At 40.8% G+C, this 20,344-nt stretch overlaps 2 protein-coding genes across 5 annotated transcripts in view; both read right to left on the bottom strand.

Moving 5' to 3' along the window:
• Positions 1-1,545, bottom strand: part of PPP1R13B (protein phosphatase 1 regulatory subunit 13B) — a 71,213-nt gene extending 69,668 nt beyond the window's left edge. For 3 of the 4 annotated variants that reach the window (XM_074583856.1, XM_074583858.1, XM_074583862.1), the window contains exon 1: positions 1,247-1,543. In XM_074583856.1, the coding sequence (XP_074439957.1) occupies positions 1,247-1,255 (9 nt within the window). In that variant the 5' untranslated portion in view covers positions 1,256-1,543. Of the gene's footprint in view, positions 1-1,246 lie in introns of all 4 variants that reach the window. The other variant, XM_074583861.1, reaches the window with a different exon arrangement.
• Positions 1,546-14,515: 12,970 nt separating this feature from the next.
• ATP5MJ (ATP synthase membrane subunit j) lies at positions 14,516-20,282 on the bottom strand. The gene is made up of 4 exons (XM_074583853.1): positions 19,601-20,282; positions 17,435-17,558; positions 15,601-15,621; positions 14,516-14,709 (listed from the first exon to the last, which is right to left on the bottom strand). The coding sequence occupies exons 2-4, from the start codon at positions 17,556-17,558 to the stop codon at positions 14,684-14,686; spliced, it is 171 nt and encodes a 56-aa protein (XP_074439954.1). The 5' UTR covers positions 19,601-20,282; the 3' UTR covers positions 14,516-14,683.
• Between the last annotated feature and the right edge of the window lie 62 nt (positions 20,283-20,344).

Here is a 20,344-nt window from a genome sequence, read left to right as displayed (position 1 = left end):
ACTCTTCAGTCTGAAATTTTACATCTAGTTTGAGCTAATTATTTCCGCCTCTCAGTCATGAAACAAAGTTAGAGCAATGAAATTTTGTAAAAGATGCCTTTAACATTCTCACTGAAAAGCATTTTGCTGCAGTGCTTCGGTTGCAAACACTGCAGAGCAACTGTAAATAAAAAGCTCATTTCTGTTGGAATGCGAGAAGACAGGGGAGATACTCCCTTATATAGAGTATCTCATAAACCCACGTTTGAGATCAAACAGAGTTTGAAAGAAATCAACAAAGAGAATGTAATTGTTTATTGCTCAGTCTCGAGAGGATCCTGTCATAAAAGGATCAGTCATCAAGAGCAACTCTCTTCTGACCACTGCACCAGCCAAAGGGGGAGGGAAAGAGGGAGAGGGGAAGGAAACGGGGAGAGATTCTGTCACAGGAGACAATCAAGGTTGTTTGCAGGGAAATGAAAGGTTTTATCTTCGATAAATACACGAGGGTTTCACAAAGGAGGTGGCAGCAACCGAGGAGGGAGACCGACCGCCTTTCCCTCCCAGGCGGCGAGGCTGGAATCAGCTGCCGCCTGCGCTCGCCTGACAAGCGGCCCAAGGGCCGGAGCCGCCTGCCCCGGGACCGCTTACCCCTTCCCCACACCCGGGCGGCGAAAAATCGGCTGTTTGGAAGGAAAAAACCAAAATAAACAAACAAACATACCCCACGCACACACTCGCGCACACCCACTCACACAGAAAAACCCACCCCCGCCTCACAGCGGGCCTCGGCGGCCGGCACCGGCCGATACCCGGACGGCGAAACCTGCGCTCCCCGCTGCCCCCCGCGGAAACCGCCGCGGGCGCGGGAGGGCGCCGGGAGGCGGGGAAGGAGCCCCGTCAGGCGGACGTAAGGGCAAAGCCTGAGGGGACGCGGCCCTCGACCTGTCACGGCCGGTGCAACGCCGAGAGCGGCTGGGCGGGCGGCAGCCCCTCGCTGAGGGGAGGAACGGGAGTAGGTCGTGTGTGTCTCCCAGAAGCCAGGGACGGCGGTGACCGGCGGCCCCACCCCCGGCGGGGAGCCCGACGGCGTCTCCCCAGCACCGTCGCCCTCTGCCCCGGCCGGCCGGGGCACAGGCGGGAGGTGACGGCGGCGCCGCGCACTCCATCCGCCGGCCCCGCAGGAAAAGGCAAGCCGTCCCACCGCCCGGCAGAGCGGCGCCAGGCCGGGAAAGCGACAACGCCAAATCAACCCCTTCCCACTCACCGGCATCATCTCCGCAGCCGTCCCCCAGCCAGCCTCGCCGAAGCAGCCGCCGTGCCGTGCCGGGCCTCTCCTGCCGCTGCCGCCGCCGCCTCTCACCGCGGAGGACGCCGCGCTCGCCCTGGCGGCTGTGACAGGTGCCTCCCGCGCGCCTCGCTCCCCACAGCGGGCGGAAGGAAGAGGCGAAGGCGGCGACGGCGGCCAGGCTCCCAACCCCCCTCCTCCTCCTCAGCGCGGCGACGGCGGCCTCCCTGCCTTCCCTCGGCGCTTCCTGCTCCGCTCCGCCCGCGCCGCGCCGCCCCGACAGGGGTTAACCGCCGCCGCGCCCTCATTGGCCGAGGCGGGAAGGGCCGGGGGCGGGGTGGCGGGAGGCGCGCGGCGGGCGCGCGCGCGGCTCGGGAGCGCGCTTCGGCGCTACACGTGACCGCGCGGAGCCGGACTCGCGTCCCCCTCTCGCTGTCGCCCCACGGGTGGTTGCCGTCGCCCTCCCGCTGCGTTTCGCGTGGGCTCAGTCCCGCCCGTTCTTTCCGCGGGTCTCCTCCTCCCCCAGGCTGGGCCCTCGGCGGGCGCTGCCTCCTGCGGGCGGGTTGCCGCGAGGGAGCGGCACTGGGCGCTTTCCACCCCCGGAATGCGGGGAATGCGGTGGCGAAGGGGTGAGGCGCGACCCGCCGGGGTTGCGGGGAGCCGGGGGGTAACGCGTGGGCTAACGCGTGGGCTGTCGGTCTCCCGCGGGCAGAGGGGAGCGCCGCGGTGTCAACCCCCGGCGGTGCGCGAGGGAGGGGGCTTCCCGGCAGCTCGTCCGGGACTACCGAAACGCGCCTCGGTGTGCCGCTGCTCCTGGTGGCTAGGGGAACGTCACCTCTAGCGTCACCCTCGTTTTACCATCCCTTCGCCCGCGCGTTACTCCTTTTCTAGCAAGAGAGGTGTTTCTGTCCAGGACCCTGACGTCAGGCTCCTAGATTTGGTCTCGTGTTTGAAAGTAAAGTTTAATTTCTTGGTTTTCTGGTGTCTCGTTCTGTAGAGCTACAACGGCAAGATGAAAGTTAACAGCTTGGAAGAAGCCAAGCTCGACTCTTAAGTCAAAACATCACCATATGTTAGCGCTGCGACACATGCAATGTCGACAAATCTCTCATTGCTGTGAGTCTTAAATCCCAGCCTACAAAATACGTGGACCCACCCGGTGCTTCAACTGTTGCTGTAAATGGCTGGTTTACTGTCTTTTAACTTTTTTTGTAGAACACCGTGACACATCTCAGCTAGGAGGGAACAAAATGGTAACTTGGGAAGTTTCTGAGAGGAGCTTAGATACCGTTTGTGTAAATCTGAGGGTAACTGATAATAGCATATTAATCTCGAATATCAGCTTGTATGTTAAATGTAACCTGTTAATGTAAGACTCTATAGCAGATAATTGCGTAAATTGTCTTAATATATACATGCGTAAGACTTCACTGCATATCCTTGTCAGTGTTATGTGCAGCTCTGGTGTCAGCTTTGTGATAGGTCAAAGCTTCTTACAATAAATCAGTCCTATGGGAAAACCTATTAGCATCACAAGATAATACTTTGTCAGTTTAAAATTATTTTGCAAGTACTATTCGGAGTGCTACTTGCTCACAATAATACTATTGTCATACTCATTTTCTTGTAAAACGTGATTCTATCTGCATGCACAGTTTTGGAAATGGGTAAGACCATGATTCTTCTGACCCAATAGAGAACTTTAAGATCTGCTCAGAATAATAGTATTAATCCTGCAACTAGGCTGACCTGAAATGAAACCAGCTATAATGTGCTCATAGTTATGTACATTAAGGAAAAAAAAAAAAAGGGGGAGTTTATCATCTTCAAATTCATATCAAACTTTAGTGAACAAAATAATAGCAGTGAATAGAAATGTACTGGTCTTCTTACTCTTTGTGGTGAAATTCTAATTTTAACAACAGGGGAATCGTGCACCTTTTGTCACACTTGTTCTTTAAAAATTATGGTCTTTCTCATTAACCAGGTTGGCTTTTTTGCCAGCGATTCTTAAATGATGGTATATAATTTCTTTGCTGGTATAATTTATAGCTGACTTCTCCCCATTTTCAGTGATTAATAATAAAATCTAAAATACTGTGTTACCCCGCTATTACTTTTCCATTGCAGCAGGAGGAATGCTGACAAAACGAGAAGTGGGAGAATGTGGTGTAGACAATTGCTCCTGGGAAGGCAGGCGCTCCTCCGTGCAGTGCCTCTGTTGGAATAATGGCCTCTAGTATAAAAGTTAGCCGACCTTGCGTTGCTTTTGGCAGATGCAGGTTCAGCCAATGCAGCAACCAGACAGACCGGATACCTTGGACCAAGAGGGAATGTCTTCAAAAGGTAGAGTACGTACTCTATATGCAAGTCTGTTCCTATTCCTGTTTCTGCTTTCCTTGAAAAAACCCACTTGCCTCATCCCTTCCCACCTCCATTTTCCCACAGAAATTAGGAAAGAAGGAGGAAAAAAAAAATTACAAATCTTTACAAAGCATAGACTTAGAACTCTACCTGCAGTGTGATAAATTAACATTTCTCCCACGGAAGAATCTTTTTGGGAACCACTGTTTTATCAGACAAGGAACTGAGCAGCCATTATAAAAATCTTCCGATTCCAACTTAGAATATATACAAATGTTTTGTTTACTGTGAGCAGGAAGATGGTCACGTGTAATAATGTAGTTTGTTTTTCCCCCCACCCCGTTGCCCATGCATTGCCATGCCAAATGACCGGTCTGACTTTCTAGAAATTATGTTGCTTGGCCAGAGGGGCCAGTGATAACTACAAGTTAGTTGTCTGTCAGATAAGTGAGGTTGTGTGAAAGCAGTCATGATTTGGGGAATGCCTAAGAAGATAAGGTAAGAGAATTTGGTTATGGAAGCAGATAAAGCCAGAGATACAGAACCCAAATTATTTGCTTCCAAATATGTTCCCTTTGTGAGAGGTGCTCTACAGGAAAAGGTTTGTGCTTATTTGTTGGTGTAAGTATTAAAACATGATATGCAAATACCTTTTATGCTTCTCTTGGTTCTTAAAAAAAACAGAGCAATACTATTTAACTTTACAAATTGAAGCCACTATAGCTGAACAGACATTTATTCAACTTACAACATAAAAAATGAAGAATTACTGTTTATTAGTTATGGTAGGGTTAGTTTTTGAGATTTGTGCTGAGCTTGTGCTTAGCTAGAAATTGAAATGTATAAACTATCATTTTCGTGTTTTCCTAAAACACTTGAAATTTACAGATACACAGAGGAAAAATTATCAAAGTGTGTTTTGTATTTAACCCACCTTTATTGAAAAAAGGGATATTAACTGCAGCTAATTATTTGATCATGCACAATGTTATTCTTAGGACAAGCAGAGATTCCCAAAGATACAGGTGGGAGACTAATGAGATTTTCAGGAGCACTACTGATGAAGTTCCAATTCCTACTTAGGTTTTTTAAGTATCTTCTAGCGAGATTTTTCAAAAGTAGATGCTTTCTAAAACTATTAGGTCTGAATCTCTCCTACTTCTTTTTTATGCATAGACAAAAGGAGGAAAATGAGCTTTCCTACCTTATTGTATCCAAGTATTTGTTGAGAAGCTTTTCTGGAGCATAGGAAAATGTTTTCAGGCTTTGGAGGTGTCACAGGAAATTAAGTGTTTATTTTTAATTAATTAAACACTTTTTCTTTTCATGTGGTGTTATTTTTAAATAACTACTTATAGCCAGAAACAGTCTCAGAGGTCAAACATTTAGGGTGGGATGCATCTTATCCAACTTTAGTAGCCTGGAAGTTAGGCGTGCAGTCTCAGTCAGTCATCTAGGCTCCTTCTCTGGATAAATTGGGATGGGGAGGGAAGGGAGAGGGGCAGTTCTGCAGGCAATTCATTCCATGCTGAGATACTTATCCCACTATCTAAATCTCTTGGCCTTTGAAGGTGCCTATCTCTCTATTGATTAAAGATGGAGCCTGGATGACTAGCTCAGATTAGAGAGCACGTTTGGATGGCTACAGTTAGGATGGGTTTCCTCACAACTGGCAGAATAAAATCTCTAAAGAGTGAGTTATGGGTTAGGAGTGTTGGGGTTTTTTGTGTATGTGTATTACAACAAAATTAATGTACCCTTTCTAAATGAATAAGGGGATTACTTTATTACAGAATATAACTCTCCTTTCAAAAATTACACTAAGCATTTGCTGTAATGCAGGTGGAACTGGCCATGAGCAGGTAAGCAATTTTAGAAGTTGAAACACAGAAGTACTTCTAACTTGCCAGGCAGTTAACATACAGGTGCAGTGCTAGGTAACAGATGATACAAACAAAAAACCTAAGTATTTCAAGGAAAGTTTCACAGCAGGCAGCTTAAAATCTTTTGTGAAATACTGTGTAAAGTAAGTGTGTATATTTTAAAAAAAGGTATTTTAATTTGTTACTGTGACCTTAAGTAACCTCTTACTCCAGAATCAAGCTGACTTCCTAAGGCTGCAACAATAAGGAATTCATAGTGAACCGTAGTCATATGCTGTCATGTTTGAATTCATATGCAGCCAATGCATTGTAAACCCCACCAAACCTGTTCAGAGATAAACTATAAATAATAATCTAAAGGAAACACTTTGATGTCTGTTTTGTATACAGTATTTGAGACACGTGAATAGGAGAAAAATACTTTTTCATCACTACCTTGTAATATTCTAAAGTAATGTATGCTGGACTAGATGACTAATGTTCTAAAGTTTCCATAGTACAATCCACTCAGTGCATCATTCTGAAAAGGAGCATAATAATTAAAGCAGGAGTGAAGCCATGGGATCTGTCTACAGCATAGCTGTGCGCACTTCCTGGGGATTTGAGTGTCTGATATGTCATGTGTTTCAGCCCTGCATTTGGTGGATTAGCAATGTAATTTCTTTAAACAATAACATAAATTGTATGCTTAATCCAATACGCATGATGCAAAAGAGCGTACTTAGTGGAGAATGCTGTGGCCTCACTGCAAGTGTGTTGCTGTACATTCTCACAAAATTCTTACACTAATAGGTATTGTTAATTTTTTATGTTGAAGCTATAGCTCTACAAGACAGATTACACACCATCGTTTTCACAGGCAGAAAATCTTATTCTGCTTCCCTGTAATTTATAATGATGAAAACACGAACTATATTCGAAGGGGTGGAGAACACACCACCTTAAATGTCCCGGGAGAGGTTCTCTCTACTTGTACCTTTAGCCTTATAACCATTTGGGCTCTCAAGATGTTTCTCTACAAAAATCTTTTTTCTTAAATTTTCAATATGCCCATGATGAGTGGAAGTATCTGTGACTAGCTAGATGATGGGTTATTGGTTGAAACATTAATGACTAGAAAGAGTAACAAGTTAATCCTTCACTCTACTTTTTTTATATGCCACTTCGTTTTGGGTATACGACTTGGCTAAAGTTTGAGGGGGAAAAGGATGGGTCATGTTTTGAGTCCAGCCATTTCATTTGTTACTGTAAGTCTAAAATTGTTCTCAGGTATCTCAACCATGATTCAGTGAGTCAAGTACTCAAGTGTTTTTAACAATTTCTGTATGAAATGATTTCAAGTATTTCCTCTCTATTAAATTCTAACGCAGAATTCTGTGATACAGGATTAGTTTTTACCCCATGCTGCAAAAATACTGGGCAGCTAACCTTCAACTTTTCTATTAACCATCACTTCCTTGTTTAAGATGAGCAACTATTTTATTTACTGTAATTTAAAACAATCTGCTTTCTTTTCTTACGTTTACTGCTGGACCAGATGCAGGTTTGTTTTCACATTAAATCTGTATTATTCCCATATTCAAACTCAGTAATTCCCAATTTGAAATGTGCATCTTCTAGAATATGTCTTTTTCTTGGTTAGCTTACTTGAGGTAAGTAGGTCAGAGGGTATGATGTACTGGAGCTCATGGTTCCTGCTGTTGTACCTGGTAATGGGTGAACTTGAAGGATTTCAGCTTGGAAGGGGAGATTAGGAAAGTCCTTTGCTTGATTCTCAAGTCTGGGATATACTGGAAGGTGTTTTTCAGAGACAAGGCGATGTGCAAAGAAGACTTGGAGAGAAAAACATGTCTCTGAGCAGAATAATACATATAGAAGGGGAAAGAAACTATAAACCAAATTAAATGTGTATTTTTTAAAAAACACCACAGTAGTCTGTTTATAATTAGTATTTAAACAACTGCATTATTAAGACTACACTACTGGAAATAACATTCTTTAGCTTTTTTGGTGTGGGTACTCACCACAGATTTTACAGATCAGAATACACAAGGTACGTTTCCTCCAAAAATATGATATAGAATATTGAATCCATTTAAATAAAACACCATTACAATGTTGAAACAGAATATGTTTATGATTTAAGATACACCACTATAGAAAACATTTTTTTAGAGAGAGATATATATATTTTTTAAAGACCCCAAAACTACAACACCTTAAGTGATCACTTTTTGGACTTTTTGATTACCAAAACATGTCACAGCATGGCTGTCTTCTATATAGGTGTATAAAATTTATTATGATACTGAGTTTTTCTGTCACAGACACTTTTTTAATAGTGCATTTTTATAGGAGAGAAGCTGCACTCATAATCTGACCAGCAAATGTAATTTAAGATATTTGCAGTGATGCTGTTTTCACGTTATAAACAAAAATACTGGTATTATCCCTTTCTGATGCTTAAGTTTCATCTTCTTTAACTGTTTGTACAAATACTGCTATTCCGGGTAGAACAATTATGTTCTAGTCCTGGGAACATTAATGAGACAAATTGATTTTGCCTCTTAAGTGCCATGATTTCTAGTCTTCCAGATACATATTTCTGAATATTTTTTATTTTTACTGTTGTGATCCTATGACAAGGTTTACTGCAATTCTTAGCTGCATAAACAGAAGAATGTCAACAGTAAAGGGAGATGAACTGGATAGGGCATTGATGGATAGGCCTAGAGATAGTGACAGTAGAAAAATGTATCACTGGTATGTGTTTAGAATCTATTTTAGGTTGATTTAGTCAAAGAAGATGTCATAATATGCAGCTGAACCTCAGAAGATTTGAAAAGACTGGAGTGTGTTCGTCATGGAGTACACACAATAATAGCCTACTTGCTTGGGTATGATTAGATGCTACTTTAAAGGTTTGTCTCTTATGTCTCAAACTCAAAACCAGTATTTCTGTTCTATAAAAGAACAAGCTACAGCACAAGGTAAAATAACTTGAATCTTTTATCTTTTTTTCCAATTGCTATGTGAAATTTCTACACAATTGTTTTCTTGCCTTCTGTTTTTGTCCTTCAAGACAGACCTGAGTGCATGTTTAAATTAATAGCCTTAATTTAAAAAGAGGTGTGATAGTTAGCATTAATAAGAATACGTAAGTTAAAAGCAAAGTAAAAATATTTTTGGCAAGATTCCTTTTCTAGTTGCATTACTCCAAAAGAATTAACTAAATCAAAGTATGCTGAAAAGTATTTATGTCTTAGTGTTTACTGAAACAAGAGTCAGATCCTTTGTTAAAATTGGTATGACTCCAATTCTTAGCTTACTGAAAGAAATGCATAATTTAAATTTTTGCTAAGTATTTTAAAGAAGTGTCTTGAGGTCCTAACTGGGAGCCAAAAGTATTTTCTTTTCAGGCTGAATGTGATATGATATGTGGAATACAACAAGGAGTATAAGGAGTGTGAGGTAGAGAATTTAAGCAAGGCTATTTTTTAATACAAGTACATTAAACTAAAAGGTATACCTGAAGGATCAAGGGTAAAGAGTCAGTAACAGTGCTGCAAAAAAGTACAGCTTGAGACTGCTATATATATCCTCAAGATAAATAATGGAGTTAATAATAAAAGTGGAAATGCTTTTGGTTAGACCCAAAAAAAAAGGGTATCCTTCCCTCTATTCTTGGTCCTGTATCAAATGCCCGTTCACATTCTAATCCATTTTAATAATCCCCTCCTTTCTTCTCCCATAATATTCTGCTTGTATTCAGTTTAGTTGTTGCCATTTTGCTTGTTTATATAGCATTCCTTGTGAAATATCTCACAACGGTTTCTATTTCATACCTAAAGAATTCCCCCTTAATTGCAGCAATTCTTAGTATTATCAAAAGCATGCTAAACACAACAGGTTAAAACAAGAAATAAAGACTACAACTGATACTGCAGGAAAAATCTGTGTAGGCAGAAGTAGTCATCACAGATGGGATTCATTCAGTATACTGCTGCTACTTCTACCACCCACAGAATCCCTATTATCATTTTCTAGCAAACACACTTCATTAGCTCTGAAGAAATCTCTATTGTTTGTTCCAGCAGATAGCTGAAGTTACTGTGATGATATGGATAGAAAATAGTTAAAGATCATGTAAATAAAAAAAAAAGTTACTTTAGGTTTTTGAAGGTCATAATAATTAAAAAGTGTATTTTCATTTGATGACAACCACTAATATAATCTGACTAGCAGAACCACTTTCAAATTTATCCTTTATTACTAAAAGTATTCTTCCTGCAATTATTGAGCATTAGGATATTGTGGTACAGTTGTTGTCCCTGTTCCCCCCTTTGTTCATTTGTCCCAATTAATTAAGTGATACTATAAACTTGATAAAGCGATACGCTGTCACAGAGGAAGGAAGCAAGGTTCTGCCCTTTTGCTGAAGCACAAGCTGACACTCCTGATTTTGTATACAGGGTGGAGTTCTGCATTCTTTTTATTCCTGTGACAGTGATGACAATTCTTATGGGAGAGACAGTCCTTTGATCATGTGCGTAGCTGGCTATGAGGAGGAAACTTGCATTAAATTACTGTAAGGGACACAATGAATTAGGAAAGCTAGGTGAGTGAATGGGAAGCTAGAAGTTCTGATTCTTCTGCCCCTTTTCTGCAAAAAAAACCAAACAAAAAACAACACAACACTGTTGTGCTGTAAAGCAGCTTTGCTGTAAACGGGGTCAGGAGATGGATCCAAATTAAAACAGAAAAACCCTAAGTGCTTGTTTTGATATTTTAGAGGGGAAAAAAACCTCCAAAATTACGAAAGATTGCCTGACCCAATTCACAAATAGTTGTATCAGCACAACTATGAGGAGCACAGCACTGTGGTATAAGGGTGGAAACTCCACAAGTTGGTGTAGCTGCCAGAGTACTCATACTGTTAAAACCACAACCAAAGAAATCATAGTACCCTTAGCAGAATTTAATTAAAACTTCAAAATAATCCATTCTTGTGGTGGTCAGTTCATTTTGAGGTAGGGGAAAGTAATTGTGTCCAAGTACAATTCCAAGTTTGCCTGCAGCAGTGCAGCAGACTACAGGAATTTCTTGTTTACGAGTTCTTCATAAATTACCAAATCAGAGTCACATGGCTTTATATTCTTAAAGTAAAGAGATTATTAGCTGCTAAACATTAGTTGCTAAAGGTCATGGAATTATAGTATGAAGAGATTGCTGTTCAAGCACTATCTTGTCACTTCTTGTTTCTCCGTTTACAGAATTGTTAACCAACATATTTAATGCCTCAGGGAATCTCCATCTTACTATTCTTTCCTTCCTAGTAGCTTTACAGATTTCCGTGAATGAAACAATAGCAATTTCACACATTGATTACCTCAGTTAATTTAATTTCAGCCATCTGGGGGTGATGTCACATATAATCACCTGTGTCTAACAAGCACCTGATAGTTTTCCTTCCTTAGGGACTAAAAGTACAATACATGTATACATACCAGCTCTGTATCAGGCTGTATTCGCACTACAAAAAGTGGTTTGCTATCATGATTCAGATAAACAGGAGACTGGTTCAGCTGTTTTACTTTAGATCATTTCCTGCAACTTTACTCATCCTCACAATTAACATGAATACACATTTGGTTTTTTTTTCCAAGTTAGCCATTAAAGAGGTTATGTAGGTTGGGCCCTGTGACTAATGTTTCCTTAGCTCTGACTGTATTTTGCTGCTCCCCTAGAGTATTCCATAATACTTCATTAGCATGCAGGGGATACTCTGAGATTCCTAATTGTAGGACAACGCTTGAAAATATTCTAGAAATCTCAGAGCTCCACAATGAGAAATCCTGGCCGTAAGTACAGAAGTACTTGTACTGTAAAAAGACCACATCTTACATTAGCATTGTCATTATTAATACAGCTCCCTGCTGCTGAGCTTTCATGTTCTCTATTGGTTTAAAAAAAAAATAAAAATTACCAGTGACAGAGCAGAACTTGGCCAAGATGGTGCTGCAGTTCCTAGATGAGGCTTTTCAACCCCTATAGGAGTTTGTTGTTCCACTAACATTGCAAAGGTAATAAACAGTCAGTTTTTGTCATTGCTGATGCCTTATCACAGGCAACAAATGAAAAATGCAGTTGCTGAACTATTTTACTACACAAAGTTTAAATGTAATCCTCTTGTTTTAGAAACGTCAGCAATATAAGGAGGCAGCAGCTAAACAGGAACAGCATGATCCGTCAATGAGCAGTAAGCATTTTCCCCACCAGTGTTTAATTGTGAATCACGGTGATTATTACCTCCACGTATTAAAGTCCTGATCTTAAATAGTCATTTGCATAGAAAATAAGTTTGTTTCAGAGATGAGGCTTGTCTATACAGACACTTAACTGGAACAAGAAAACCTTTTTAAGTTAACCTTAGAAATCACCTTAGCTATATTAGAAAAAAGGGCACATGTTCTAAAATAATTCACTTCAAGGGTATTCCTTTGCAATGCTTCTTTACCTAGGGCTACACCCCAAATGCCAGTGCTCCAACCAAAACTGATTACTCCTTCCACACCTCACTGTAAGTAAGAAATAGCGCTTATAATGCCTTAGCTAACTTTCCCCTATTGTCTTCTATACTACCTGGTATGCTTCAGCATAGGGGAGCAGAAAGGTTATAGATAGTACTACAGGTGCTACACATTATTGTTGATTTCTGCTTTTGAGTCAAGACACTGACTGAAAGTTAATCTCTTCCTCCTGTATCCCACTCAAGTTAAAAAAAAAAAAATCAACTTAAACACAAACACCAGTTTTACTTCCCTTATCTTTTGCAGAGATTTGTATGTTAAGAATCACAATCAGGAAGAAACATTCTGCAACCTTCATAGAAATTTCTGACAGAGATGCACTAAGAACCAGTTACAGATAGATTACTGCAGTAGAAATTGTAGTTTTCAGAACCCAGACATAGCCGACCATATGTCCTTTCTTTCCCCACTAGTAAATCAAGCAAGTCAGATATCATGAAGCGTTAAGAGTTGAAGTAGGTTAAGTTTACCTCAAAGTGCAGTTAACTGTGCTCCAAGGGCAGGTTAGCAGAAGCTCCTCTTTCTTTTCAATTAACATCTAGATCAGACAGCATGTTGATGTAGCTCAGTCCCAGTGTACTAGGTTCTAGCTTAGGTGAGGCAAATCCTGTAGTGATTAATGTTTTTTCCTTAGCTTGTTTTCCTCAGCTCTGTAATTGAAATTGCTAAAGCAGGTCATTTGAAGTATGTGTAGTATCTTAGGAACTCTAACTTAGGAACTCTAACTTAGTGATCATAAATTTGCATTACAAATGCACATATAGCTCCTTACCTAGCATAAATTTTCAATCTGAAGCACTTATTAACTATACCACAACTCTGACCCACCCTGTAATCACCACTGGCCTAATATCTGTTCATTTGAAGCTCCATTTTCTTCTAGTTTTTATTCTCTGTTCCCCGCTTCTGGATGCACTTGGTTTTATGTAAAGAAACAAATAGTGACTTCTTTCTACTTCTCATTCATTCTTCTGCGGTGAGGAAACACTGAAAAACCCATATAGAAATGACGAAAGAATCAGCTAAAAACATATCAAGGGAAGATGCAACAACAAGGAAAACTGTGGATAGTGGAAAAAACATCAATAATGTATGAAAGATAGATGTCACCTATTCTTTTCAAATTGAGTAATGCTATACCTCCCTTTAAAAAAGCTTTCAGAGGAATACGACTCCTAAATTTACTCTACTCATAGTAAGTATAGCTATTAAGCTTAAGCAGAAGTATAAATTTTGAAGAAATTAAAGGCAACCAGTGTTCGGAATGTTCACCATCAGCAGGTGAAGTTACCAAGCTCGTGACTATTCAAATACAAAATACTTAAGTTATGGCCAGATTCTGCAGTCAGAGAGATTGAAAAGCAAAACTTCAATCAAGCTGAAAGATTTAAGATGTTTCAGTGAAATAGTTAAAAACGTGTACGTAAGCATTAAGTCATTAAAATGACTTAAGCCTCTTAATCTTCTCAAAAGCAGATTAGTCTAAATTTAAACAAAACATGACATGAAGTCCAGTTTTGTTTTATACTCTATGTATCCTTGGTACAGAATTCAGTATGTACAGTTCTAAAAACTGATTTCCATACGATAGAATAGGTTCCTAGAGTCTCACAAATGTACTACTAGCTATGGAGTTACCTCAACAGTGCAAAAAACACTAACGACCCACCCTAGTAATACATATATTACTTCTACATTTTCAGGAAAAAGGAAAACTCTTTGAAGTCAGGTTAAGTGTTTATGCTCGTATGAACTGCTGCCACACTGCGTGATTTCATTATTCCCTTTAGATTCTGAGATTTTTATAAGCTCCAATGGCAGATGAGGGCCCATGTAATACCAATTTTCTCATAGAATGTGGGCATGTTTTTACTTACTCCTTTGTAAGATTTGTGACTAAAGGAAGAGCCTTTCAGAGTTAACTCCTTAGTTCTACTGAATATGAAGAGCAAAAAAAGTTGCCAATAAAGTACTTTTTAAAAACCTCTGTAAACATTTTGCATAGTGCTTTAGTAACAATACAGATTTTATTTTTAAACCTTGCAGAACTAAGAACACTTTTAAAAAAATCTAAGGTTTTAAAAAAGTTTTGTACCCTTAATTATTGCACCACAAGTTGACAAAAAGCTGTGAGTATGCCTCACACTTGGCATACTATTAGATGGCATTTTAAAAGTAAATGGAGTATTTCAAGAGTTGCAGCCAGAAAAGATAGCATTAAAAAACGGGGGGGGGAGGGAAGAGGCTTAATGCTGTTCTAAGAAATGTCGGTTAATTCTATTATGAAGTTTAGTTATAGAAATTTGGTCATTTTCAAAGTATTATTGAAAAAGTTTAACATGGAACTTGGAAGAACTGTAGAAAACAAAAAATACTTATTCTAAAAATTAGGTTGACAATACACTCCAGCATACTTTGTCCAACATGTTTAATTCCTCGTTGCTCAATGGATTTATTCTTTCTCTAATTACATCAGATGGATCAGGTACAGTTTTAGAATTAACTTCCCTATGGTTGTAACTTGCTTCATTTATAGTAAAGATGATGAAACACCAAATTCATACTCCCAGAAGAGGTCTTTAATGATGGCCAGCACCAGAGGACTCTGAAACAAAGACACGATTTAGACTGTTCAAACAGTAGAGCGAATCAATTCAGGAACATAGTTCAGAACCTAGAACAGACAACTGCGTATACATCTGAGCACAAGAACTGGCAGATTCAATTCCCCTGTCAAATAAAACAAAACCCTCAAACTACATACATAAACTTGGCCAATACTAAAAACCCTCTTTCACAAGTTTTAAAGCATTTATTATAGGCAAACATTCATCGTTCCTCAGTTTTCATATGGTTCTTTCTAAATTACAGTTTATTTATGCTATTATCCTTAAGTCTACTGGGCAGTATTTTCACTAATTGCACATTTAAAAATTTTAATAGTCCTTGCATATACAAATTCAACTGGGAGCAAATGGGCTATCTATTATGGTGCAGAAAGTAACTGAGATACAGCAGCTCATGAAAAATTAAATTCCAATGTGATTTTAGAAGAAACTGTCCATAAATATCTAAACACTACAGAAGATGTAAAAATACAAATTCAAAATATAAGTTTAAACGTCTTAGTTTCCTGACAGCTAAAATAGCAGCTACTCTTGAGATCCTGCTGATTTAAGTAAGTCCAGTAAACGGTTGTTACTATTATTTAAAAGAATTCCTCTCCTCCCCTGCCCACCCCCCCCCAGTCAAGGCATACAACTTCCATTCCACTACTAAAACCTATGCAAAGGACACTTCAAGACATCTGTGCAGATTGACAGATGTTTCTAGGTTATAAAACCATCAATACAACCAAAAGTAGAAATTTTGAAGTAGTCTTTAAACATTTTCTGAAGCCGTAACTTAAACCCCAAACTTACATAAAATACATAGAGCTAATTTTTACTGCACTTATTTAAAAAATGCAACAGGGTATTAGATATTTAATACTTACTATCTGCCACTGCTTTTTTGCCTGGAAAAATAACGAAAAAAACAAGATGAACAATGACAGTTTAAAAAAAATATTTCCTATTTATTTTTTGCAGATACACTTCAATTAGATTATACCACTTATGATTTGTTAATTTAGCTTGAACAACATTTAAGAAATGTACATCATGTACTTTCCATGGTACATGTCAGTAAAAGTTATATTAATTTTTTAAAAGTTGTTTGTTTTTCATTAACTAGTACTCCATGCATTTAGAAATTGTAGCCATCAAGACTCCTACTGTAATTCAAAAGAAACGTATACAGAATGGTACTATTTTACATACTATATGGATGTATATACACACAACATACTGGTGTAAACCGAAGTGGTAAGAATAGAGTTTGCTTTAAAATCTCCCTTTGTAAATATAAAAGCTTATTTTACATTTCAATTGCACTTGTTCTCCTAAAATACTGATTCACAGTGATCAGACAAAAATAGATGGAAAAAATTCTTCATCAGGAAGACAATCATAAGAGGTGGTGCAATCTCGACCCTTGGAAATATTAATTTGAATTATGACTAAGGCCATAAGCAACCTGATCTAACTTTGATTTAACTACTTGAAGCAGTGGTTTTGACCAGGTAAGCTCAAGAGGTCCCTTACAATCTAAGTTGTTCTACAACATACTCTTTCATAAATTTATGCATTATTTGCAAAACCGTTCCCCAAACTGCAGAAAGGGTTACTGCTATTAAAAGCTATTTTCACTTTAAAATAATGCTTAGCATACAGTTGCCCCATACCAAGGTTTTGGCCCTCAAAACCTTACACCACCACATCTATTTTCTAAATCATAAATGAAAATAAAAGTAGCATGACATGAACACAAACTTGAAACAGTCTGTCAATTTTGAATTCTAAAGCAAAAGTGAAACTATTTTTTTTTCTCTCTGTCTGTTCAACTTCTTATATTTACTTAAGCTTGTAAGCGTAGTGTAACAGTTTTGGATGTGCTATAAGTTATTTGGACAAAGCTAGAGAAATCTTGAGGTAAGATCACTCAGATGTTTCCACAGTGAGGGATTCCCTTCCCTCTCAAGTCTGTCCACAGTTTATAACATTTCATTGTTCATGAGAGCTAGTAAAGGGTTTGACTTGGATTTTTTTCAGCATAGCCTAAATTGAAGTGCAGGACCTTTAAGACACCGTATCTGTTGCACCCTTCTGATTTGAGGGACCTGGCCATTCAAATTTATTATTTTTACATTAGATGTTCTGTTTCTTCCTCTGAGAAAGTGATCCAGTATCACCAAGTAACACACATTTTGGTGTTCAGTGATGCATCTCACATTCTGAGGTGCATCAGCCCAAAATAAACTTACTTTGGCTTTCACAAGTCCACATAAGAAAACCTTTTATAAACAGTATTTTTTTGCAGATCTTGAGTAAAACCCAGAAACATAATGATTCTAAAAAAAATTCTAATCAAAGCAAGTTCTAGTTCAGAACAGTCTTACATTCCCCTTCAGCACAAATCTACAGGAAAAGACTCTGTAACTCTACGCTACAAGTTAGATGTGGATTTTTAAAACCAATTCCTATGTTACCTAATCTTCATAATGTAGGCACAGTTACACTGGTATTTGAGTATTTTTATTAGTGTAACCTTCTACGCTGCGCACGTTAAAACTTCTAAATTTTTATGGCAAAGACCTGGCCTTAAGCAAGGGTGTTAATTTGTTATTTGCTGGATATTTTAAGTAACTGATTTCTAACTGTTAAAGATATTCTTATCTATAACCTTATCTATAAAGTAACAGCTAATGAAGACTATAATGCATAACTTACCACCATAAGAAATTTTGTAATAGGCATAAGCTGTTAATGCTACACCAACCCATATTTCTTGATACACGGTAGTGAAGTAGAATTTCATGGCTCTCAATGACTTTGGAATCATGGTCTGCACCATCTGAAAATGATAAGAAGTTTTGCAATGGTGAGTTTTGCAACTGTATTCTTACCTGCTATATTTTTAATATATATACACATATACACACTCCTGATATGTATCGACAGCAGGTTACAGGTTAAAAAAAAGTCCCCAAACATGCAAAAGTACTTATTCCAAAGCAAAATAATGCAAATTCAGAGTTAAGGTCACAATTTATGGACTAAGACAATTAAAAATAAATTACAGCTGATGAAAGGGTTCAAAGATGACTCAACAGAACATTTATAGAGTAGCAATAGCTAGGCTCTCCCGATCAGTGACACTTTTTCTTTTTTTTCATGTTTCCAGATTCTCTCAGGAGGAAAGCCTCATTCCAGACAAGTTAGAGAAGCTCCTCCTGCGTACTACCAAGTTAAGTTTCCCTCCCTCCTCCGCAGCATAGATGTCTCTCCCAACGTGGTAATTTCTACTCAAAATAGCAAAATAAATCATAGAATCACAGAATGTGATGGGTTGGAAGGGACCTTTAAAGGTCATCTAGTCCAAGCCCCCTGCAGTAAGCAGGGACATCTTCTACTAGATCAGGTTGCTCAGAGCCCCATCAAGCCTGGCCTTGAATGTCTCCAGGGATGGGGCCTCCACCACCTCTCTGGGAAACCTGTTCCAGTGTCTCACCACCCTCATTGTGAAGAGCTTCTTCCTAATGTCTAAATCTAAACCTACCCTGCTCTAGTTTAAAACCATTGCCCCTCATCCGATTGCTACCTGCCCTTGCAAGCAGCCCCTCCCCAGCTTTCCTGTAGGCCCCCTTCAGGTACCGGAAGGCCACTATAAGGTCTCCCCGGAGCCTTCTCTTCTCCAGGCTGAACAACCCCAACTCTCTCAGCCTGTCAATAATGATATGAATCATTATCAAAATAAATGATGTTAAGCTACTGAATTAATGATTTATCATGAACATTTTACTTTCAAAATATGTCCCAAAAGCAAGAAGTCTAACAATGTTTTTTTTTTCCTTTCTATGCAGCTTTGTTAGACAAACAGAAAACTGTAAGATGTTTAAAGATTACCCTAACTCCCATACAACATGTTAATACACATTTGCACCCCATTGCACTGACATATTAACACATTCTACTATGTAACATACAGCACTTCTCCCCAATAAAGTCACTATTTACACTTACTACAACCCAATATAGCCAGTTACATACATATACGGACAGTATATGGTAAACCAGAGTCCCAGGAAAGAAAAGTGGATTTAAACTTCCATGAGGTAATGCTTACTTATTTGCCATTACTAGATGTAAAGCATCCTTTGGCAAGCCTCAAAGAGCAAGGGTAGCCAATGTCAAAACAACTGGAAAAATCTAGGTGCTTCTTAAAGAATGAAAGCATCTTCATGGTGATTATTATATAATTATAGACAAACCCACATCTATCTTTACATATTTATGGAACAACATTTCAGTCAAGTTTATTATTGTGGACAGATTTCCGGAAAGAGTGTTGTGCTTTCAGCAACTCTCTTAAGCACACTGCACCTCCCCTAAAGTTCCTTGTATTTGTACTTTCAGACAAATAGTGCCACAATAGCAATAATTCTGCTATAGCAAAATATAAAGGCATACTAACAAACAAGGACACTGAATAGAAAGGAAAGGATTTTCCCACCACTACAAAACACAAAGACTAAGCAATGCTATTTCCAATTAACACCCTGCTAAAAGCCGGCAGAGACCTTTCCCCAAGGCCTCGGTGGACGCGACGTTGTTCCGGCCTTTTAACTGAAATCTATCCGGAACGACACTGGATTTGCTTTCTCATTGATCTCCTCGCCATGACCCCACCGCAGCCCGGGGAACCTACCGCCCGCCCGGGCCTGACCCACACAGCTCCTGCCGCACGGCGGGCGACGTGGGTAACGGCACAGCTCGAGTGCCGCAGGCCGCGCCTTCCCACACCCTTTTCGCGGGCTGAACCACAACTGCCTCCCCGAGACACCCCTGAGCGACGCCCGCCAACAACGGGCAAGGCTCGTTTGGGCTGAAACCCACCGTTAAGAGCTGGGAGCACCCGGGCTGCGAGCGAAGGTCACCGAGCGGGGACGGGCTCCGCTACCGCCGCGGGGGACGCTGGGAAAGGACGCGCCAACACGCCAAGGCGTCAGAGCAAAGCGACGCCGCGCAGCGCCCCCTATAGCTGCGGAGGACCAGAGCGCCCCCCGCACGCCGCTGGCGGCCAGCGAGCCCCAGCTCCGCGCCGCCGCTCCTCATGTCCCGTCACCTCCCGGCGCCCCTTCGGCCGCTGCAGGGCCCTGCCTGCCCCTCAGCTCGTGTCGCTGAAGAAGCCCACACCCAGCCCCAGGGCCCCTCTCACCACAGTGTTTTGCCCCATCTGCACCTCACTCCTGAGAAGGGAGCGCAGCAAGTGTCCTGTGCAAGGAACAATGCCGGGAAGGGCCTGTCACCAGTCTTTACGTATCGCGCTGCTTAGAAAACAGCTTGTCCCGCAGGGCCGGGAGGCACCCGCAGGGTCAGAATCAGGAGGGCTGAGGCATCTGCGTGCCTGTGAGCTGCCTCCTCCCGGCGGCTGGGATTTCAGAGCCGCTCTCGGCCATTGTTCTGTGGGCGTAAGGGGGGGGAACCGATTGCCCCGGCTCCTCTGCGGGCTGAGGAAGGAGGGCCCCTCCGCTCCCCTCAGCTGCGGCGGCAGCGCGAGGCGCCGGACCGCTGAGTCACGTGCCGGCGTGGGGGGGGGTTGGAGGGGGTGCATAGGGAGGGCGCAGGCGCGCTGCGCGC

This window comes from Larus michahellis, chromosome 4, assembly GCF_964199755.1.
Source record: "Larus michahellis chromosome 4, bLarMic1.1, whole genome shotgun sequence".
NCBI lineage: Eukaryota > Metazoa > Chordata > Aves > Charadriiformes > Laridae > Larus > Larus michahellis.
This window is presented reverse-complemented; position numbering and strand designations above follow the sequence as displayed.

Bases quoted from the DNA above. Each gene is read 5' to 3' on its own strand.
- ATP5MJ (XM_074583853.1), bottom strand. From the start codon at position 17,558: ATGGTGCAGACCATGATTCCAAAGTCATTGAGAGCCATGAAATTCTAC. The intron at 15,622-17,434 runs GTAAGTTATGCA...TTATTTTTCCAG, and splicing joins TTACAAAATTTCTTATGGTG to GCAAAAAAGCAGTGGCAGAT. The intron at 14,710-15,600 runs GTAAGTATTAAA...TCTTTGTTTCAG, and splicing joins CAAAAAAGCAGTGGCAGATA to AGTCCTCTGGTGCTGGCCAT.